At 36.8% G+C, this 24,888-nt stretch overlaps 1 protein-coding gene and 1 long non-coding RNA gene across 4 annotated transcripts in view; one reads left to right on the top strand and one right to left on the bottom strand.

Moving 5' to 3' along the window:
• Positions 1-23,212, bottom strand: part of lima1b (LIM domain and actin binding 1b) — a 36,931-nt gene extending 13,719 nt beyond the window's left edge. Inside the window, exons 1-6 of one of the 3 annotated variants that reach the window (XM_079597700.1) lie at positions 16,643-16,677; positions 16,509-16,605; positions 14,934-15,057; positions 12,639-12,684; positions 6,422-6,627; positions 5,344-6,346 (exon numbers count right to left, since the gene is read on the bottom strand). In XM_079597700.1, coding sequence (XP_079453826.1) covers positions 5,344-6,346; positions 6,422-6,627; positions 12,639-12,684; positions 14,934-15,057; positions 16,509-16,563 — 1,434 coding nt within the window. In that variant the 5' untranslated portion in view covers positions 16,564-16,605; positions 16,643-16,677. Of the gene's footprint in view, positions 1-5,343; positions 6,628-12,638; positions 12,685-14,933; positions 15,058-16,508; positions 16,606-16,642; positions 16,678-23,024 lie in introns of those variants that run through there. The other 2 variants (XM_079597698.1, XM_079597699.1) reach the window with 2 other exon arrangements.
• Positions 16,822-23,321, top strand: LOC306990611. The gene is made up of 3 exons (XR_013795901.1): positions 16,822-16,938; positions 22,783-22,819; positions 23,200-23,321. It is a non-coding gene; the product is annotated as an uncharacterized lncRNA (long non-coding RNA).
• The last annotated feature ends 1,567 nt before the right edge of the window (positions 23,322-24,888 follow it).

Raw genomic sequence — 24,888 nt, 5'->3', positions numbered from 1 at the left:
CCTCCTGAAGAAGTGAAACTAGTCATTCACTTTCAGTTTATATTGTATTTGCCTTTGCAGGACTAAGCTTTGAGCTAAGCCTGTTGCATGAAGCCGCATTCAGTTGCTACAGGAAAGTTTGACATTATCATCAGCAAACTCAGTTTTTTCGGGCTCAAAAAGGTGAATTGGTTTTTAGCAATGTTCATTACCATTGTAACTTGCACTACACGGCTAATAGCAATCAGCTGTGGACATATACAGTATCTGATGCAATAAAGCCACGCTCTCTATATCTCTCAAATTACAGCAGTTCAGAGAAAGAGTTCTAGAGACAAAATTGCCTTTTTCTGCATGCTGTTTATAATTCATTAGATTATATTAACTATAATTATTATATGAATAGACTAATATTAAACTGCATTTAATATATAGGCTACATATAAATACCAGCTTTAATATATATAGCTTTTAAATTACTAACTTATTTTCCTTTAAGCTCTTTGTGAACCTAAACTATTATATAAATTCAGTTGATTCACATGCATTGATAGTCAGATATTTTCTTGCAGCTGCCGTCTGCAGCTTTCCTGTCTTTTTCATAACAATCTCTTCGCGCAATAAGTCAATCAAACTGATGTTCGCAGCACATGCTTCATTAATCTCAAACCCTGACAGAGAACGCTTATATCTAGCGTTGTGAACCCGCTGAACCTGATCTAAACCAGGTTGGATGTGTATGGTTTTGTTAACTCTAGACCTACTGTAAACTCAGCACTTGTTCAGCTTTATGCATCATGATGTTGTACAAGTACCGGAGTTGTAAAGAAATGCATGAATAATCAAAGGAAAAAAAGATCTCTCTCAGTTAGCAAAGATGGTTTCAGCAAATAGGAAAAGGAGGCTTTTGGTTATTCTTTGTGTGATGAACATGACTGACAACACAGGTTAGAGAAAGAATGATAAAAAGCACACCAAAAGCAAGTAGATTTGAATGAGAAACCTTTTCCCTGTAATCAAGGCTAAGATACAAATAATCGGTAACACTTTACAATAAGGTTCATTAGTTAACATTCACTAATAATGAACTGCACTTATACAGCATTTATTCATCTTTTTTAATGTTAATTTCAACATTTACTAATACTTTATTAAAATATTGTTAACATGAGTTAATGCACTGTGAACTAACATGAACAAACAATGAACAGCTTTATTCATATTAACTAACATTAACAAAAAATAATAAATAGGCCTACTGTAACAAATGTATTGCTCATTGTTAGTTCATGTTAGTTAATACATTAACAAATGTTTAATAAATTAACCTTATTGTAAAGTGTTACCAAATAATCCCTTACATTTAATCAAAATGTCTTATCAAATTTTAGTTTTGCAGCATAAAAAGGACAGCTTTTATTGAGTGCTAACTTGTATTTTACTGCGCTTCCATTACCTAATAACTGCAGATTACCGGTATTATGAAGACAATGCTAGATTCGGTCACTGCTTCAGAGATTGCAAACTGAGACATTCCAAAAGATCCCAAGAAATCAAGTAGGAATGTGAGCACATGCCTGGCCTCTGGATACGACACCGGGGGATGGGCAACGAGGTAAAGCCCAGAAACATATATCCACCGACACATATCCGTATCAAGTTATGCACAGGTCAGCTGATGAAATCACCCTTAAATTGACTCTTCACACTTGTAGTTTAGTCAAACAAAACAGCTTTTGACGTATTTTCTTTGTGACGGAACTTACTGAAAACAATGCTGTGTGTTGGACTAAATGTGCATAGGAATGTGCATAGTTTTGGTAACACTTTACAATAAGGTTCGTTAGTTAACATAGTTAACTACATTAGTTAACATGAACTAATAATAAATTGCACGTATACAGCATTTATTCATCTTTGTTAAAGTTAATTTCAACATTTACGAATACTTTATTCAAATCTTGTGCACATTAGTTCATGCACTGTGAACTAACATGAACTAACAATGAACAGCTGTATTTCTATTAACTAACGTTAACAAAGATTAACAAATAGAGTAACAAATGTACTGCTCATGGTTAGTTCATGTTAGTTAATACATTAACTAATGAACCTTATTGTAAAGTGTTACCGAATTTTTTTACCAGCCGAGAGCTTGTGAAGAGCTTAGAAAATGTGTAAAGGAGTCAAAACCCAAACGTCACTCACACAAATGAAGATCTGCTGCGAGGAGGCGGTGTTTCCAGCGACTGTACAGAACTAACAGAGCAGTCGCACCAGAGTTCAGTTTAATTGAACCAAACCTGCCAAGTGTGAACACACCCTTATTTAAAACAGAAGTAACACGCCGCTAATTTATCTATTCAAATCAGTGAGCCGGTTTAACCTGTTTGCCAAAGCACGGACAAGAGCTTCAACAATATCATCAAAGATCCCACATTTAGAAAGAAGTTATGCCAGCTTATCCTGCATCTGTTCCATAGGCAATGCAGCGAATACATTTAAATTGGGGTTTGAGTAATTATTCCTCTGGTAAGGACAGTTTCTGTATTTAATGGGGTGGTATAATGCCCTTTTTTCACAAGATATGAAATAAGTCTTTGAAGTCTCCAGAGTGTGTGTGTGAAGTTTTACCTCAAAATACCCCACAGATATTTTCATATAACATGTTAAATTGTCACTTTTTGAGGGTGAGCAAAAATGCTCTGTTTTGTGTCTGTCCCTTTAAATGCAAATGAGCTGCTGCTCCCGGCAAAGAGGGCGGAGCTTCAACAGCTCGTGTTCTTTTACCTCGCACACACATGTACTGAAAATTTAAAAAACTTTTACTGTACGTTCACACCGCCGCCGGCGAGAGCGTCAAATTGGCCGGAAGCCATTCATTTTCAATGAGAGCCGGCGGCGCGTCTTGGACGGCGAGAAGAGTTGAAATCAAGTCAACTTTATGGTAATAAGCTATGACACGGTCCAGCGGCAACCAATCGGAATGTAGAAGTCCTCCGCCTGAGAGGATACCAGAGAACACAATCCTGTAAACTTTAGTTCCGACCATATTAGTTCCTAAGCAAAATGGAGGAAAAGTTAATTATTTCTGTTGCGGGTTTCCCGTTATTGTGCGACGTGTCCCTGTTTACATACAGGGACATTAATAAAAAGAACGACGAATGTAAAAGGTGTCTGAAATTGTTGGTGTTTTGTTACTTTCACATTTAAAAGATTTGAATAGGTTAACTTATACCCTACGTGTGGCCAGTATGCACAAAATATGATACTGATTTATGTTCAGTTCTTATTTGCTTTGCGGCTCCTTTAAATAAAGTTAAAGAAAAATCACGCATTCTAAAATCTACGTCAGAGCGCCAGAGAGTCCCCGAATCTCACGGCGTCGATGGCAGGGCGGCGAGAGCGAACTTTGCCGCTCTCGCCGGCGGCGGTGTGAACGTACGGTTAGCCTTTTATGTTCAAACCGAAGTCAGAAATATGGAGAGACTCAATAAGAAGTGACAACATGTAGAAAACATTTCTGTTGGTGAATTTGTGTAGTTATCCTTGTCATTGATTAGCATATTCTGTCTTGATAATCTGTAAATCTTCTGGGGGCGGGGTTTATGTAAATTTAAGGTTCATGATGTCACTAACCCGGGAGGAATGTCGTTTAGTCTCTACCAGCCGTTTGTTGTATTCCTTAAAAAGCTATTTCTTTAAAAGCAAATATCTCCCTTTGCTTTGAACTTTGAGCGTTGTAACTTTGGAGATGTTGTTTATGATCAAACAGCAACATTACACACTAACTAAAGTTAGAAAAGTGAAATCATATTTAACCACCCCTTTAACATGAGGTTCTGCCATAAGACTTTAAAATAAAATGCATATTACTGTGTACGACACCTTCAAAATTGAACATGTACATTAAGTTAAAAGATTTAGTCCATCCCAGAGGCCATTTTCTCAATTTCACAACAGAACAGATTGAACCGCAATCACAAAGGGTTAAAAAAAAAAAACTCAAGGGTGTCAGTTTTTAATATGCTAAGTGTAAATATCTGCCTTCAGGATTAGATTTACTGTCATTAGTTTATGTTTACTTACTGTACTACAGTACTGGGAGTGAGATTTCCCCCACACATTACATAATGAGAATGGGATTTTTTCACTTTACCGTAATGTAATTTGCAGGGAAAATGTGCTGAAAGGATAATTCCGGTATTTAACACCTTGAGTCTATATTGTAGTTTGTTTTGGATGAACAAGAGTGGTGGACAAAATTTTTTTGACAATGGTTCCTCTCTCGAGTTTTTGACTATAATAGAATTGGCCATGGACCCATTTAACATTGGAGTCAATGGGCATGTCCGAAAATGTCATTAAAACAGCCAATAATGTTCGTTTACAAAACTGTGCAACTCACCGAGTGATTAGAGATGTTCCAGAAACAAAAAGTTTTGCGAAATACAGTTTCTGTCGTGTTTTATTCGTCATTTTGTAAAATCCCATTGAATTCTGTTGAAGGACTGAGTGCTCGTTAATATAAATGCGCTACCGGGAACGGAAAGGGGGCTGTTTACATTTGGTCGATGTAGTTTTTTTGCTCGCTTCCGTTTCTCATAAGGCTAGCGAGCAGAGCAACTGTGCTCCGGGAGAATAAGTGAAATAAACAAACAAAACCTTGAAAATATTGAAAGACGTGACCACTGACCAGTGCAATATGAAGTTGAACTCGACTGTGACCGTGAGTGTCCCGCGAGACATAAACATCGGTTATCGCCATCAAGTGGTCGGGAGTGTGCTAACGCTTCAGATTCAAATATTGAGCGGAAGTTACACGGTTGTGAAGTGTCTGAAAAAATAGTTCCACTATAGCAAAATAAACGGATTGGAATCATATATTGCGACGATATATTGTTTATAATCATCAACGAACACCACTAACCACTCGGTGAGTTTAACAGTTTTGTAAACGAACATTATTGGCAATTTTAATGACATTTTCGGACATGCCCATTGACTCCAATGTTAAATGGGTCCATGGCCAATTCTATTATAGTCAAAAACTCGAGAGAGGAACCATTGTCAAAAAAATGTTGTCCACCACTCTTGTTCATCCAAAACAAACTACAATATAGACTCAAGGTGTTAAATACCGGAATTATCCTTTAACTCTCATTAAAGAGAATGTAAATAAGCCTTAATTTCGGATTTCTTTCTTTTGATTTTGAGGTAAAATAGGACCTGGGTATTTCTTTTGAAGATTTGGCATGTAAGTGAGAAAAATATTACTGTTATAATTATGATTATGGATATGCTAGGAAATATAGAGAATACAGAGACAGGTACAGTAATATATTTCATCTGTGACATTCTCACCTGGCTTTTGCTCTTTTCAAACATCCTTTTGAGGTTATTGAGAGGCAAGGCTGGTTTCTCCAAAGGGGAAGATGGAGAAAATGGATCGGATGCAGATTCGTTTTCTTCCTTCTCTTCTACCCACTTCTTTTGTTTAGTCTCCATGTCTGCCTTTGTTTTGGCAGGTCTCTCATGGGACGTTGGCTCCTGGGTCAGGCTGGCCTGTCGCGCAGGTTTGCTGGAGGAAGCAGGAGGTTCTGGGAGAATGCTGGGTTTGCTGGACGCAGGAGGTTCTGAGAGAATGCTGGGTTTGCTGGAGGAAGCAGGAGGTTCTGTGGGAATGCTGGGTTTGCTGGAGGAAGCAGGAGGTTCTGAGGGAATGCTGGGTTTGCTGGACGCAGGAGGTTCTGAGAGAATGCTGGGTTTGCTGGAGGAAGCAGGAGGTTCTGTGGGAATGCTGGGTTTGCTGGAGGAAGCAGGAGGTTCTGTGGGAATGCTGGGTTTGCTGGAGGAAGCAGGAGGTTCTGAGGGAATGCTGGGCTTGCTGGAGGAAGCTGGTGGTTCTGAGAGAATGCTGGGTTTGCTGGACGCAGGAGGTTCTGAGAGAATGCTGGGTTTGCTGGAGGAAGCAGGAGGTTCTGTGGGAATGCTGGGTTTGCTGGAGGAAGCAGGAGGTTCTGTGGGAATGCTGGGTTTGCTGGAGGAAGCAGATGGTTCTGGGGGAATGCTGGGTTTGCTGGAGGAAGCAGGAGGTTCTGGGAGAATGCTGGGTTTGCTGGAGGAAGCAGATGGTTCTGGGGGAATGCTGGGTTTGCTGGAGGAAGCAGGAGGTTCTGGGGGAATGCTGGGTTTGCTGGAGGAAGCAGGAGGTTCTGAGAGAATGCTGGGTTTGCGGGACACAGGTGGTTCTGGGAGAATGCTGGGTTTGCTGGAGGAAGCAGGAGGTTCTGTAGGAATGCTGGGTTTGCGGGACACAGGTGGTTCTGGGAGAATGCTGGGTTTACGGGACGCAGGAGGTTCTGGGGGAATACTGGGTTTACGGGACCCAGGAGGTTCTGGGGGAATGCTGGGTTTGCTGGAGGAAGTAGATGGTTCTGAGAGAATGCTGGGTTTGCTGGAGGAAGCAGATGGTTCTGGGGGAATACTGGGTTTACGGGACGCAGGAGGTTCTGGGAGAATGCTGGGTTTGCGGGACACAGGGGGAGCCACGCTCAGCTGAAGACCAGATTTCTCCGGAGGCGGTCGTTCCCAGCGTTTCTTCAGCACACTCAAGTTTCCCGATCGCACAGAAGAACTGTCAAAAGACTGAGAAAGAGTTTGAGGTTAATTTATGTGGACATTCATTTCAGACATATAATAAAAAACAACACCCATGTTGTATTCCAACTACTTTTACTAATTTTTATTAACTATTACTTACAAGGCGAAAGAGCTCAAGATCCTGGTCCCTAGATATGCTTGGTGTCCCTCCTTTAATGTAAATACCTGAGATTTGTTTTGCAAGTAAAAACTAAGTCTGATCGTTTAGCTGCTTTATGTATATCATTCATTTCTGTAAATTCCTAAATCAAAATGACTTTATATTTTATATTCTTCATCGTAACCCTCTGTCTAGATTACGGTTTTGCATAATCTAGTCTTTCAACTAACTTCACTTATCACTTGTTGAAACTTCAAATTTATCCAGTTTACAAATGCATGCTTTGTAAAGAAGTTTATACTTTACATCTACAAAACTAATTTCAATCATTTAAGCATAACCCTTTCAGGGTTATTATTGTTATTGTTACTAAAATTATTTTAAAAAAAATTTGTTAGTTGAAAAAAATAAAATAAAAAATAAACATCAGATGAAAACCTTAGCTAAACTAAGTACAAATTTTAAATGTTACCGTCACAGTATGAGGCTCTGTAACTAGAGACTATTATTTTGTAAAAGGACTCTTGTTATGACACTGGACTGGACTGAGAACATACTATGCGTACATACACACTTTTAACACCAGTTAACGCAGATGTGTGTGTCACTGATTGTGTTTTGTTTAATATTGTTGTTCCTGTCCTCACGTCCTTTTTCTTTAGTTTAACATTTACTGAGTCACTAATATCACTATGTTGATTTATGTATTGTGTTAAGAACTCAAACAAGACCGGTTACCATGTTAAATGTTTATTGTTTTCAATTAACCACTTTCATAATATAAATTGTCCTACTCACGTACTGGAATATTTTCCCATACCAAACAGACAAACCCCGGTCACAGTAACTGCCACCATTTTTGAATATCTCTTTCCCGCCAAAAGAAGGCACAGTTCATTGTTCTTGTGTGTGAGGGGGAGATTGGTTCTCTGTTTGATTCTTCGTTAAACATTGTTAAACATTAATAATTAGTTGAGTTTGTTTTTTCAATGTTTATATATTTTTGTATTATTCTAACTGTTTATCTCTTTGTTACCGTTAAATATTTTTTTTTGTCTTTCTTAAATTTCTTTATTACCTTTAGTTACTAAATGGTTCAGTCCAAGTAGGAGGGGCTTAGCCTTTTTAAGATGGCCTCTCAGTGTTGATTGGAAGCTGGTAGAGTGAGTTGGTTGGTAGTTATTACAATTTATTGACATAGCCAAAAGTTTGTTTGCGAATAACTTTGAACAGTTTATTTTATTTTTGTTTGTTTTGTCTCTTTTGGATTTTCACTGTAAATACCATTTGCACTCTATTAGAAAAACTTTGTTTGACAATTGACCGTTTGCAAAGACCTGCGCGTCCCCCTTAGTTACTGTCGCTATGTCCGACAAGCTACGCCGCTCTCACGCCACAACATATTCTCACGCAGTGAAAAATACATCGCGGAGCAGAGAGACACTGACAGACAGGACAGACCAGCTTACATTTGGGTTACTTTTGATATTAAACATATGTAACAAAGTCTCACCTTTCAAATTTGGTCATTTTTTAAAGAAATTTAAACAATAAATAGCGTTTTGTGGGTCTTTAATGTGTCTGACAGATCGCTGTGTCGCCTCAGTTAAAGCCGCTCGTGAACCGATCATCTCTTCCTTCTAGTTCATTTATAGCATCAAATAAACATGAATGAACATCAGGAGGAATGTTGTTTTAACCGCGGAAAGACGTCAATACACGTTCAAGTTCAAATCCTCCCATGTTAATCTATTAACTCTCCTGACTGCTTTGTTGGACAAAATGGCGGATGGCGAAGTATGATTGGTCAGATCACCTGTCAATCAAGCTCCCTGCAAAGGGTCAATTATTGGAATAAACACTAAACTTTTTGACTTCATCACGTCACTTAATTTTTACGCCTCCATTTGCCGGTACGGATCAGTGGTGCTGCTACTGTTTGAAACATCGTTGGGGCCATCTTTGGCATATGAATACTTTTTTTGCAATCTTTTAATTTTTTTAATTACAAAATATTTCGTTTTACTCTCAAAAACAGCATATTTATAAAAAAAGGGAACTCCATATTGGCACACCCGTCTCTATTACAGTTATGACAACAAACTGAAATAAGTTAAAGTTAAATCATTAATGACTAAATGGAATTAAATAAAAGCTGAATCTGACCTAAAAATAAACCTGAATAGTAATATAAAATAAAGACAAAAAAATCACAAAACGATATGAAAAAATAATAAATTTAACTATAGTTAAAATGAAAAAGATAATAATTAAAGCTAATAGTAATGCTAATAGTATATATGAAAGTATATAAAATAGTAAAATAACACTGAAACCTTTAGTTTACATCAACACATTGTCCGTTCCAAACATTTGCCGGTTATGTGCACAAAAGAGTTGTTACCACTAAACTAAAATAACATTTGAAAGTTTAATTTAGGATATTTTGTCTGGAATAGAAGTGTCAAGGTACGTCAATCCCCCAGAAATAGACATGACGAGACAAGAGAGAATATCTCCACACGAGGATAATGCAATAATGTAGGAAACAGCTGTTCACAACACCTCCACTAAACACAGTTAATCGCAGACGTCCCCTAAAACACTATCATTTCATCAAGCCACTAAACATTGCTCTTACATCAGATTTTTGGTGGTTTCTTTTAAAGTGTATTACATCACCGCTATCAACATACCAACACAAACTCAGCCCAATAGACTATTCAAACAAAGAACAGCTGTTTTCTATTGCACCCTGTGTCCCTACTCCACATCAAGCTCGGAGACGGAGGACTGCGTTCATGCAACAGTCTCGGGGAAAGCATGCTGAAGCGAGACACCAGAAAGAGAAGTTGTAGGAGATGAGAGGAAAGACCTGGATGGACTCTTTACGTCTGTTCTCTGCTCTGCTGTCTCCGAGCTCCGTGTGCGCTGGACATCAGTGATAAAGCTCTACCAGATGTGAAGCAGGCAGGAAACTTGCACGAACTAGTCCAGCCCCCGTGAAGGAAGGAAAGAGAGAGAGAAGTGAAAGGAAAAGGGGGGAAGAGGGAATGAATGTGTGTGAGATGGAGGGCTCGGAGATGATTAAAAGGCGCCTGCAGTGAAACCTGCATACAGGAAATGATGCGTGTGATGAAATTTAACTCTTTCTCGTCTCGGTTTCCTTGTTCCTCATACATGAAATTGCAAAAAAAAAACAAAAAAACACACATATACATATATATATACAGTGCTATGCATAAGTTTAGACACCCATGCTAAAGTTGACTAAAAAGAGGAATAAAAAATCATCTTTTGGAAATTAAACTTAATGCCTTAATTTAAAAAAATAGGAAAAATCCAACCTTTAAGGACACCAATTTTCTTTGTGAATGAATAATGTATCGTAAATAAATAAATGTTCTTCCTCAAAATACAGGGTGCATAAGTTTGGACACCCCTATGTTAAATTCCCATAGAGGCAGGCAGATTTTTATTTTTAAAGGCCAGTTACTTCATGGATCTAGGATACTCTGCATCCTGATAAAGTTCCCTTGGCCTTTGGAATTAAAATATCCCCACATCATCACACACCCTTCACCATACCTGGAGATTTGCATGGTTTTATTTCAGTTAGCCTAACAGCTGGTTTGATTTGCATTGAGAGATGATCTTATGGAAAGTACTCCATGCCAATCTCTAGGTATGGTGAAGGCTATGTGATGATGTGGGGCTATTTTAATCCCAAAGGCCAAGGGAACTTTATCAGGATGCAGAGTATCTTCCAAAATATGATTTTTTATTCCTCTTTTTAGTCAACTTTAGCATGGGTGTCTAAACTTATGCATAGCACTGTATATATATATATATAAAGCTCTGTTAAATACATCCTTGTCACAGTTGTCATTTGACATCTCTGGCAGTGATTTTGCTGTTGTGAGAGGGATGTTGTTGATGTCTGTTGTATTTTGTAAGGTACTTTTGTATTTTTGATGTTTATATATTTTATATATATTTTATATATTTACTGCAGACTCAGAGAACATTCAAAAGCAGTTTTTCAACGTTCCCATAATATTTGCAAAATTATCAAATGGAATAACTCCCTTAACGTTCGTATAACCAATATTTTTTTGTTTGCAATTTTTTAAAAAGACGTTTTGAACATTCAGAGAACATTCAGCAGAGGTGGACAGTAACACATTTACTTGAGTACTGTACTTAAGTACACTTTTTGAGTATCTGTACTTTACTTGAGTATTATTTTTTCTGGAAACTTTTACTTTAACTTCACTACATTTGAAAGACAATTATCGTACTTTTTACTCCACTACCTTTCAGAAAGTAGTAACATCAGGGATGATTTTGGTTGGAAATGAAAGTCTGGTTGACGTCAGAACTCGACTGATGTTGGTTTCTGACGTCAACTCGATTTTCAACCACAATATAACGTCTGTCCAACGTTAGAGATTAAAGTCAATCTGACATTGGATTCTGAAATCCACCCGATTTTCATTTTCAATGTTGGGTTTGGTCTTCTAAATGCGAATTTTGTCATTGTTTTGGAGCACACTAGCTTATAGATAACAGTAAGACTAATGTATTCATACTAAAAGCAAAAAACACTGGGAACAGCCATTTGTGTGTCCGAAACTATTGTGGGCGTTATTGAGTGACTTATTCAATCCCACGACTGGAACTGTGTTCTAGATTCAGAAATAATGTTTTCATAGCTTAGCAAACGTTAGCAAGGTGTTCAGAATATATTTTTGTTAGCTGGGTAGCTACTGAGATTTCACAGTAAACCACTTTTCACCACAATGCCGACTATGTGGCCTTTCAGTTTTCAACAGTGAAGGAAATGAAACGGACAAAGTTCTGCTTGGATTGATTCTGAAGTTTAAAGAAAAAGTCAAACCAAAAATGAAAATTATGTTATCATTTACTCATGCTAGAGCTGCACGATTCTGGATTAATTGAGAATCACAATTTTTTTGCTTTAAAATAGAGATCACAATTCTCCTACGATTCTGAAAAGACAACTACACAAAACGTAATTTACTAAAGATTCTTACATAATATTAATTGCTGCAGTCAATTTAAAACATTTAATTCATTTGAATTGATTATTGAAAAAAATAATGGTTTAAAGTGAATGATTCAATGACTCACTCATAAAGACGTCACTTGTTTCATTACTAGATGAATCAGCATTTTGTATTGAATCTCTTGAATGATTCAACGACAAACCCATTATTAACAGCCACTTGTCGCCACCTACTGGTGTAATGATGTAATTGATACAATCTTTATTAGAAGCACCAAGTTACGTGCAAAAGGTGATTTACTCTTTGATGGCTAACATAGACATCAGTGTTTATATCTTAACTATGAGCTTTTATCCAAGCACTTGTAATATTTTGCATTATTGTAACAGAAATAATAATACTGTGTGGTTGAAAAGACTGAATCTGTCTCATACCTAAACATGACAACTGTTCTCTCTGGATCAGCGGCAGTGCAAACACAGATCTGGATGTTCGCTGTGATCGTACTTGTCAAAGGTTTAACAGACAATTGAATAAGTGAATAATTGTCATTTAGGAATAAGATGGCGTGGGTGTTTGAATCGAGATCGCAATCTTTTAACGATTAATCGTGCAGCTCTAAAATGTCATTTCCAAACTTGTACATCTTACTTTCGTGAGTGAAACACAAAAGTAGAAATGTCAATGATTTTGTTTTTTTTCATATAATGAGATATCAGTACATTTCTCATTCTATGTTACATTGAAGAAAGTCAAACACGTTAGGAACGAGGTCACGTTTACATTTGTTCATTTAGCAGACGTCCAAGAGTGAATTGAAAAAATATCTAAAAGTTTTCGTGACACATTACATTAATAATAGTTACCGGTTTTTTCTTGTCTGAGCTCGCCTCCTCAGCGGCTTTCTGATATCTGAAAAGAAAGAGAGGGAAGACAAGTATGAGTAAATGTTAAGAATGGTATCATTATCATATAACCATAAACAATTTCCAATGTTGGAATGCAATTTCCTCTTATTAAGTTTAAAAAGCAGAGAAAACATGCAAGCGTTTTGTGGTTTGATTTCTCTGAAAAGTATAAACACTGTGGCTCATTCAAAACATTGCTCTGATTTTTTTTTTTTTTTTTTTTTTTTGAGCATCCCGTCCCATTCAGCACAACATGAGTTTGGTGTGGGACTATATTTGTCTTATCAATAGCAGATTGTGTTCAGGAAACCTGTTTGAAAACCATTATTTTCATTTGATGCCATTAAAGGCAAAGAAATACACACTTTAGAGAAAGACAAGGAACTGTCTAGTTTGGTGTAGTTAGTTACAACTCACAAAATATTTAGTGATATCGATATCACAAACTTAGTGTAAAGCAAAACACAAATCAAAACCAATATGTGACCCTGGATCACAAAACCAGTCACATGGGTCAACTTTTTGAAATTGAGATTTATACATCATATGAAAGCTGAATAAATAAGCTTTCCATGTGTGGTTTGTTAGGATAGGACAATATTTGAAAATCTGAGGGTGCAAAAAAATCTAAACATTGAGAAAATCTCATGGTGTAGCCTCAGCCATTACATATTTAAAACAGTAATATCCTATACTAAACCTAAACTAATCTTGACAAACTATATATCATTTGAAAGCTTACAATCTAGTTTGACTGATTTTCAAAATAAATTACAGAGGAGCTGTAATTTATCAATTTGCAACAAGAATATGTTCATACTCCTAATCGTGTTCAGACCTTTATTTTGAAATAGTGATGAACATGAAAAATCATGAAAGAATGGTAGAAACCTCAGTTTGTTTTCATGCCAAGAGTTCAAAAGATAGCATCCATTCAATTCTTTTAGAAAAAAAGGTCTGAAAATTTGTTTAATATAAAGAAAAAAAAACATTAGTGATGTGGCAACGAGCTATAATGCACATACGTGATCTTTCTGTGTTTCTTAGAGGTTGAATTCATTTCAAAATCTGCCAAACTTCCAACACTACTTCTGAATAGGATGTCTACTTCATAAATTGTATGAAAATTGTGAAAATAATGGTTCGGATCACTCAAACAACATATGGAGATGGAGGCGCCCTTATATGGGCAGTAATGTCCACTAGTGGAGAAGTGTGGTACTGCGCCCAAACTAAATCTCACTGAAAGCTTATTTCAAGAGATATCAACCTAAAATTTGAAACACAACTTGTTCAGATTTTTGCCTTTGATTTTTTTTGTGCATTTTTACAGTCCTCCAGGTTTTTAAAATATATATTTTATATAAAATATGAATAATAAATTTTTTAACATTGTATATTTTCATAAACTCAAACTTCTATAACTTTTTCTCTGTTTAACTTTCTTAATTTATCAAAAATCTGCCAAATGTCTTCTTTAAAACAAGACCAATCTTACATCTATTTTCCAAAGCATTCTTGAATTACAACCATGTAAGTTCGGACTGTGCATTTTCATGTCTATTAAAAAAAAAGGGGGAGCCGCTTAAGGGGTTAAAGTTGTGCATTTATGTTCACGATTGTGCTGCATTCACTCACAAAATTAATGTTTTATATATTTACGGTATGCAATTTACTAAATATCTTCATGGAACATGATATTTACTTAATATCCTAATGATTTTTGGCATAATTTTGACCCATACAATGTATTGTTGGCTATTGCCACAAATATACCCGTGCGACATGTGACTGATTTTGTGATCCAGGGTCATATATGGTTAATTACGTAGCTAACCAACAACACTGCTTATTGACAATTGTATTTAAAGCTTATGGCTCTCAGGTGAAAGCAAGGATGGAAAGATTATGATTGTTGGTCCAAATGGAGTTGGCAAATCGTTGCCCCCTACTGGCGGTCACTATCTGCAAACATTCATCACCTTCATGTTCTCGCTTCTTCCACCCGAGGGCCATAAGCAGCTGAGCTGTGCAACGCAGCCAATATCTGGTCCTCAACAAAAGGTCAATAGGATTTTTCCATGCCATTGGCTTTTTGATTACAGTTGAAAAATAGCTCCGTGACCAACAAAAGTTTATGATGCTTACACGTGACGTTTCTTTCATCAAGATAATCACCACAACTTTTTTCTTCAAGTACTCCCCATGTGATAAGCAGTGTTAATATGAAGAGGTAAAGGGAACAACACTCACTTGGAAAAGCGCTCAGTGATGGCATTGTTCTTGCCACGACCCCCAACCAATGAGAGCTCTTTGGCTGTGATCCGTAAGGACTGTGTCGCCCACTGTCTCCTGCTAAACGGCCCCGCATCCATCTCTGGAAAACAGTAAAGCAGATACAGTATGAAACTCAAAACAATTAATGGGACCGGAAACATGCAAAAGGTTCCAGTCAGAAATCTCAAACTATTGTTGTGACAAACATTCTAATAAATGGTTTGGCCAAAAAAATTGGTTGAATTAATAAACAGTGTTTTAACAATTAAAAGGCGTATGACAACTTGCCCCATGAGAACAACACAGCTTGAATGTATGAGTGGGGTTTTCTATTTGAATATACTTTCATTTATTCCTGTGATCAAAGCTGAATTTTCAGCATCATTACTCTTTAGTCTTCAGTGTCACATGATCCTTCAGAAATCATTTAATATGCTGATTTATTATCCATGTTGGAAACAGTTGTGCTACTTAATTTTTTTGTATAACATTTGATAATTATTTCAAGATTAATAAAAAAATTAAAAAAGAGAATAGAAATAGAAAAATATAAATATTTTGTAACAATATACTGTTCAAAAGTTTGGGGTCATTATTTTTTTCTTTCTTTTTGAATGAAATCAATATTACTTTTATTCAGCAAGGATGTGTTAAATTAATAAAAAGTTATAGTAAAGATTTATTTTGTTAGAAAAGATTTCTATTTTGTTGTTTGTTTTTTCTATTTCCATTATGCTGTTCTTTTGAACTTTTTATTAATCAATAAATCCTGAAAAAAGTATCACAGGTTCCACAAAAATATTAAGCAGCACAATTGTTTCCAACATTGATAATAAATCAGGATATTAGAATGATTTCTGAAGGATCATGTGACACTGAAGACCAGAGTAGCCTAATGATGCTGAAAATTCAGCTTTGATCACAGAAATAAATTATATTTTAAAGTATATTCAAATAGAAAACCACTATTTTAAATTGTAATAATATTTCACAAAATTTATGTTTTTTCTGTATTTGTAATCAAATAAATGCAGACTTGATGAGCAAGATGAGACTTTCAAAAACATTTAAAAAATTGTTTCCAAACTTTTGACCGGTACTGTAGGCCTACATTATCCCGAATATTACACGGCTACTTCCCACATGAGTAAATAATTGGACAGAAAATATAGATTTTTGTTGTATTACAAATACATATTTTATATTTTATTAGCTGAACGCAACGTTCCGCGAAAAAACAACAACAACAGTTGCTAGCAAAGCTTTAAGCCAAGACGACTGAAAGGATAAAGTACAGTCATATCACTTATTTCACGGCTTTTCACCAGATAAATAAGTATATATGGGGACAATATCACTATATTGATTTGAGATAGAAAAATAAAAATAAATAAAAACTGCTTTGAAATCTTACCTGTTTGTCTCATAATCAATTACAGTAAGTTAGGCTACAAAACAATCGTCTAAGAAAAATTATGAACACAGCAACAATATTACTGTAACAGTTAGGCTACTGAGTAGCCAACGTAATAATTACTACATTAAACTTACTTATAGGACAGAACAGAAGTTCTCCGATTTCATTTTCAGTGCAATCGATAAACATAGCAGGACCGACGCAAGATGGCAGCAAAACAAGCGAGCGAATTTTTTTTTTATTTTTATTTGTTAACAAGCGAGCGAATCCGCGGTGTGATGATGATGCGATTGCGTTGGCGAGATGAAAGTTCCCGGATGTTCCCGATATGTTTATTCAGCGTTGCTATTGACTACGATGGATAACACGCCTCCGAATGTAGAGACTGACCAATCAGAATCAAGCATAGGCTACCCTTAATTTAGGCCTACCTGATAATTGTTAGTGATGTCATGTGGTTTTGCTACAAATAATCCTGTCAGTTTGACTGAATTAGCTGGTTTAAAATCAGGATGAGCAGGGTGAGCTGGCCAGGCTGGTTTTTCCAGGAAGTAGACCCACAAAGTAGGCCTAAGTTTTACTAATACAAATGTTATGCCTGTGTGAAACTATATGTGCTGCTGTCTTGACCAGGTCTTGCTGGAGAAGAGATAGTAACATCTCAATGTGATTCTCCTGGTTAAATAAAAAAAATGCATTTTATGCATCCAGTTTAAAAGGAGAACAAGGAAGAAAAAAGTTTAGTAGGAACGTTGCGTTCGAAGGCTTTATTCAAGACATACAGGAGAAACGCAAGCAACAACAAGGCATCCAAATAGAGAAATGAACCACTGCATATCCTAATGGAGACGGAGGCTGGGACTAACAATATCAGGAGCAACACTGTTCATGCAGAGCTGGGTATCTCTATTCACTTCTATAATCATTATTACAAAGCAAACGGGCTACGCGAGTATAAAGTTGTATTTATTAGCAGCGTGTGCTAGCGTATCAACAATTAGGGTAAAGAACCGAAATCATAAATCTAAACCAGCATAAAACTGTCTAACAAGTGTAACTTCACAGTAAGGTTAAAAGCTAAATGTATCCTAGAGCACAAAAGTGTGCTTGTTGATCTTGAGGGGTTTCGCTGACTGAGGACGTCCACACAGTTTAATCCAAAAACGACACTTGTCAGGATTTGACTTCGGTTTTGGGAAGGGAAAAAACGGACACCCCCTCCAACCTCTCTGGGAAACGCGTATCTGTGTTACAAATGCCCCAGGCACAACGTCTAACCATATTTCTGATAAAACTATGACGGTAATAGCCTGCCGAGACCAAAAATATGAGACGCCGGTGTTAAAGTCAATGGAGCGCTGGGAAAAAGTGTCGGACCTCTGTGGGAGCTGCGCTGTGATTGGTCAATCTACATTCTAGGGTGTGGCTTAGCCAAAGGCGAATTGCTTGATCTGAACCAGTTTGATTTCTTCACCCTGCTGGTCTCTGTTCACATTGTATTAGCCTATTTAGGTTCGAACCGCGGTATCCTTGCGTCACATCACTTTTGTTGTTGTTATTTTTTTTAACCTTTGGTTTTGTTTCCAAAACACCAACACATAACGGCACTTGTGCCTGTCTGCCGCGAATGTACTGCAAATGTTTAAAGAGCGCGTTCACTTTAGCAGTGAAGCGTACCAGAGTTCACATGAACCGTACACCTCATCACCTTTTTTATGCAGACTCGAAAACAGCGTTCACATCATCCAAACTAACCGAACTCTGACGCCAATTGACCCTTCGCTAAGCCACGCCCGAAAACCGCCACTGGCCAATCGTGGCTTAGCAACCGTAACTAGGCGCGGGAGGTCTGGCAAGCTTTCGAGCGAGGGAAACATGCCGAAGCGTTGTGCGTATGGATTGTGCAAATCTTCTGATACCTGTTCGCCAAAAATGACTAATTATCTCCTTGGGAATGTCTGACACCGCTGCATACACACTGTGATAGACGTGCCAGGCGCATAAGCTTGTCAGGCGTAGCAACAGTAACTAAGGAGGGCGGGGCTTAGCGAAGGGTCAGTTGAACCCATGGTGCCCACCAAAAAAAAAACGTATTCAATCCCAAAATGTACTGTAATAACAAGTGTACAAACACTGCATGACTAAACTACCCATAATGCATTGTGAGGATCTTGTTGAATGAATTTCCACAAAGCCATGTGTGTGCACAAGGTGTTTTATTTACTTGTGATGTTTATTGTTTGAGTCTTTTTGAAATGACTAAACACACTGGCAAGTGGCAACATGAAGAAGCCTGTGTTAAATGAGTTTTCTTGGAGAAAACAAGTGCACTCTACTATTGCGAGGGTTTTCTGCCTGGCTATGATGCTTACATTGCTTAGACAGACACAAACATTTGGAAGATTTGGCTGAAAACTCAAGGAGGAGTTAAAGTCACATGGTCATTTATCATTTGATATAATTAACTTTTAAAGTGGCTTTTATAAGTAACTTATGGCAGTTGAAGCATATCAAATTACTTGCAGAGAGACTTTGTTTTGGTCATTTTGTGGGTTCGGATTCGCTATTCGGTGTGTTCTTGAGGCACACCGGTGTGTCCGGGTTACAAGTGAACGCCTTATCAGGGCGAATGTCACGAATGACATCAATAATCCTGCCGGAGCCGCAGCTGTGTGGGAAAGTGCACTTTAGGAGACGAGATTCCTGGCTTGAGCTTCTTCCCTGGTCTGAATTCTCTCTCCTCTCCCATGATATCCCGTCTGTCCTCCCACTGTCCTCTCGAAATAAAATATACCCAAAAATCGAAACTTAAAAAAACTCCCTCACTCCAAAAAATAAGCAAGTCAGTAAATAATGGAAGACGACAGATATCTGAAAAGATGCCTGTGACTCGTTGAAAACAATTGCTGTAAAATATCTTTGCAAATATTGCTATTCATAACAACAGGTGGACACTAAACTATTGCAAATTAGTTTGTATTATATTTGTTGGATAATGGATCTAATTAGTAACTGGATTAGAGACTGGATTACCAACAGAAACAATGTTTTTAGTGACACTATGAAAAACCAAGCCGATGCTCTTTTCTCTTTTCTCTTTTCTCTATTTGGTTGAGGTTCATGGCTTCAAACTGTATACCTTCCACATGTAGCCTGACTGAACTTCTTTCCTATTTACTGATTTACTGTTAGTTTCCTAAATAATAATTAATTACGTAGGCAAGAACAAAAGTTCAGAAGATGGATTTATCATGTATTCATTCAATATTTAAATGTTGTTCATTTCAAACAAAAAAAAGGTACATAGTGTACTTTAAAAATTGTATGAATACTTGCAAAGCAATCTCTATTGTTATCAATGTATTATTTCTACTTATGGACTGATTCAGTGTTACATAATCACAGCCACACCAACATGGGCAGCGGATATTAACAGAGACTTTGACCCGAGAGGTGCGACTGACAGACTAACCCTAACCTTATATTTCAACACAGGTTTAAAATGCATATATATTATATAATAAATAGATATAAACTAATTGTTGATTAATATAGTTTTAGAACAACAAATATGAGAGAACAGGATGAATATGTGCATGCGATCTGTGATTAATCTAAATTTACCTTGCAGTGTTTTGTCCTGCTGTTAATATCTGCAGTATCCCGATATTCTGTAGTCTGAACGTTTTCTGTGTGATTTTTTTTTTTTCTTTCTTTGCGATTCTATGTCTGACTTTCCTGGCTTCACAGCAGTGAAAATACTTTCCAGTCTCACTCACATGCTCAGTCTCCAACAATGGCCAAGAAAAGCATCAAATAAAAGTCTACAATCCAGCAAAAAAATTAACAGGGTGAACATAAAAACCCAAAGTCATTTTTATCAATACACCAATATACCAGAGATAAAGACAGAAAGAGGTTCATTTTTCGATTTATTTACTAAACCAAATTAATAATTATAAAGAGAATTAGATTGAGAACCATCACAACCATGTCTATACACAACTTTTTGAAATGAAAAGTAAAACGACACAGGATCAAACATATGCATATCAGGAAGTCAAGTTTCCTGCAAATAATGACCGTTGATCGTTCACTTTGATAAACACCTTCAGTAATGATTGACATAACCAAAGCAAAGACTTAAACACTGAATCATCAGAAACACAACCACCTCAACACACATGATGTCAATGCATCGAATGGCAACAAACATAACATTAAATTCCCTTCTCAGACACTACTTGTGTAGCCACCCATAAACAAGACCCAATGTACTTGTATACATATTGTTATATTGTAGTTACACTTAATGTAGCTCCATGTAATTACAAATATAGTTACAGTGCAACACTAAAGGGGTAATATTATAAATAGGTATTATACCCCTATAATAAAGGGGTAAAGTTCACCCAAAATATGAGATTCTCTCATTCTGTCACTTATTGCTTATGCCTTTCCGGTTACACTTTATTCGGTAACACTTTATTTTACAGTGTCCTTGTTACGTTACATGTACTTACAATAGTAATAACAATAAATGATGCATAATTACATGTAACTAACCCTCAACCAAATCCTAATCCTACCCTAGCCCTACAGTAAGTACATATAGTTAATTAATATTACTCAGTACTTACATGTATAATTACACAGAGACCTTAAAATAAAGTGTGACGATTTATTTTAAGGTGTCGGTGTTACATTGTAATTAATCATTCAAGTACTGTGTAATAATAATGAACTACGTGTCCTTACTCTGGGGTTAGGATTAGGGTTTGGTTGAGGGCTAGTTGCATGTAATTATGCATAATTTATATTAGTTATTACTACAGTCACTACATGTAACGTGTAACAAGGACACTGTAAAATAAAGGGTTACAGCTGTTCCAACCTCATAAGACTTCTGTGCATCTTCGAAACACAAATGAAGATATTGTGAATGAATCGTAAAATCACCCTGTAGTCAATAATGTTCTCCCTTAAAACTCATCTTTGATCACGAAATGACATATTTAGACGTTTTTTCCTCAAAAACAATTCTTCATGCCTTAACCTAGCTTAAATGTAACTCTACACCCTTGCCTCATTCTATGAATATGCAAATGAGCCCCGCCTCCACTCACTCACTCACTCAGAGATCCACTGGTTGACGATCACACGTTGATCTGATTGGTTACAACGTAGTGTGTGACGTCAGAAACACCAGCGATTTCAAACAGTGTTTTTGAGACTGTCTTTGGTTCACTGCAGTTTTAAGCAGAAAATACTTAGCAATGCTGTCGACTTATGAATTTACACATGGTTTGTTAAAGAAGATTAAAAACATCACATAGACATATAAACAACATTAAAAACTTGATTTTCACCACAGGGGGACTTTAAGAGATTTCCGTCCCTCCACAGATTAAAGTCCACGCAACCATTGTTCTCTATGTGTGTGTGTTGATAAATTGTTTATATGTGTATAAAATCCTATTTTAAATCTGCTCATCAAATAAAGTGATCATGTCTCTTCAGAAGACTTGGGTTAAACCGCTTGGTTATATTCGTTTAGATATCTTTTTGTACTTTGTGGTTGTATGGACTTTCAATGGATGAACAAAAATGATGAGAAAATATAAAAAATATCTTCATTTGTGTTCCGAAGATGCACAGAAGTCTTCTGTCTTCAACGACATGAGCGGAAGTAAATGACGACAGAATATTAATTACTGGGTGAACTATCCCTTTAAATCTACCCTTAAACCTAGCCTTCTAACCGGTATCCCAAAGTTAATAACAGCACATGTTGGTTAGTGTGTATAAATAAGCAGCTTACATTTGATAACATTAATTATTAAATGCAAGTACATAGTAGTAAAAGATATCTAATATAAAGTAGGATCTAATTAATTAACTTTAAAAAAAAAAGATGATAGTAAAGCTGATAAAATAGACAGACATGCAACAACTGTCAGATTACTTTTATATGGGAATATAGAATATTATATACACAAAAAACGTTATGTGATTTCAAACACAACTCTAAACCTTTTCTTTATGACTTTTGGTTTACAAACCAATAATAATATAATAAAAAATAAAAATAAATGGAAAGGTGTTACTGAGTCTGCATTATTTATTAGACCTTTTGATGGAGATAAAACAAAAACCAGTGTTTACTTGGCAAGTGAAAGAATGTGACGTGAATATGAAAGTGAAATAACCATTGTAAGATCATTGATATGACCCCTATATGTTGTGCAGTGTGCTTCAGAAAAAAAATTACGTCAAATCTAGATAATACTTTGGAAACCAGTAGCATTTTTGTCTTGTCAAAACGTGTGTAGGATTGTCTGTTTTATGATTTTTAAGACACTAGGCTATGACATGTCACTCTGAACACAAAGACTTCCTTCTTCCTAGGAGGTCTGCTGGTCAAACTGGATCTTCACCTGACTAGGTGAGCGCCGGCTGACAAAACAGCTGCTAAAATCCCTATTCAAACACCTCGTCTGCTTGTTAAATGCAATATGATCTGCTCGAACCAAAGGTATAATCTGACAAATGTGTAAAATTTAGCAGTTGGCACCTCTTTTGTCCATGAAACACACAAATGTTTGAAGCTCACCTACACACTCAACACAGGTAAATGAGGAGAGACCCACCTCTGTAATTCAAAAGGAGTTCCTCCTACTGTATCTTCAAGAGTTTCGGACTTCAGCGTCTTTTTCTTAATCCAGCCAGAAAGTTTCGATTATGAATAATCACAACAGAATTTCAATGTGTCACCTGATTCTGAAGAAAACTCTGTGATATCTGACACTCCTTGTGCTTGTGTAGGAGTTTGTCCCATGTGACGTTAGTAAGGGTGGAGTCTGGAGAACCGTCCCCCAGGACTGGTGGAACTGTCATCATGTGACCATACGCACCAGTGAACCCAGGCATTGTATGTCACCTGGCAGGTGTGTATTGAGTGTGTGTGTGTGTGTGTGTACTTGTGCTATTCCTGAGTATCTACTTTCCTGTTGTTCTTGGCAAATGAGTTAACTGAGCAAGTCAAGCTTCAGAGACGACGGACTCTTTCTGTAAAGTGTAAACTTTTATACAATGGGAGTAAAGGGTGGAAATTAGCTATTGTTGCTATAACCTGACCCAAGACATATTCTCTTGTTTAACAAGTTTAATGTTTATTTGTGCATTATCCCCGTTTCAAATGAAATAATTTCCAATTCCAAATGCACAGTGGACTTTTGTTGCTTTCAAATCAATGTATTAAGCTCACCAAGAAACAAAAACCAAAGGCAATTTACCAATCCATATTTTAATATACCATCCATCAACAGAAACCTTTACTTAGATTATGCAATATCCACCCCATTGTAAGTGATGTTTGATAAGGCATCACTATTAATATTTCTTCTATAGTGTGGGTTTTGCTCAAATCCATAATTCAAACAATGTAACTAGTGCACAATTCGTCATGTACCATTTGTGTTACGGGCATGAACAGCACTTTCAATTATTGACTTTTATGTTTTGGCAGACACTTAAATTGAAGAAGGGACACTTCTTCAGTCTAATATACATCAGGTTGCCTCATGACCCCCCCCCCCCCCCCCCAAACTGGTTAAGGACAAGCCCTGCCCTGCAGTCACACAGTCACCTGTCATCAAAAGGTCAGACTTCATAGATTCAGTTCAGAGCTCAGAAATGTCTTGGATGGATCATGATAAACAGTGATGTTATCTATCAGGATGTGCCACCAAGGCTTGGTAATGTCAGTCAGGGGTGTCCGATCCTGCTGCCGGAGCGCCGTTTGCTGCGTCCCAATTCTCCTGCTTATACTACGGCCTAAAAGTATGCACTGTATGCACATACTTTTGAGTGTGTAGCAGAAGAGTAGGCAAGCTTTGGGACTACATCGTCACAATTGCGTCTTTAACGGACCTCTCTCGTTCATCATTGTCACCGTGTAACTGCCCTGTCAATCATCTTATCACAGTTCAATTCCTCCACATTCAATTTAATTTAATTTCCTACCGTATCAGAGAGAAATGTTGTAGCATTGTAGACTCTCCTCATGTGTTTAAATATGATGCATTTAAAACTTAAAGTCCCCCCTGTGGTGAAAAAATCTAGTTTGTAATGTTGTTTATATGTCTATGCAATGTTTTTAATATTTCAAACTGTAAAAAAAATATTTAAAACCTTAAAACTGCAGTGAACCAAAGACAGTCTCAAAAACACGGTTTGAAATCGCTGGTGTTTCTGACGTCACACACTATATTGTAACCAATCAGATCAACGTGTGATCGTCAACCAGTGGATCTCTGAGTGAGTGAGTGAGTGGAGGCGGGGATCATTTGCATTTAATTTGCATAGAACCGCATATACTAAATGAGGCAGTAGAGTTACATTCAAGCTATTTTAAGGCATGAAGAAAATCTTTTAAGGAAAAAAACTTTAAATATGTCATTTTGGTGATCAAAGATGAGTTTTAAGGGATACACTTATTGAACACAGGGGGAC

Source organism: Phoxinus phoxinus (assembly GCF_949152265.1).
Source record: "Phoxinus phoxinus genome assembly, chromosome: 22".
Taxonomy (NCBI): Eukaryota; Metazoa; Chordata; class Actinopteri; order Cypriniformes; family Leuciscidae; genus Phoxinus; species Phoxinus phoxinus.
Note: the sequence above shows the minus strand (reverse complement) of the source record. Positions and strands in the feature narration are given on the sequence as shown.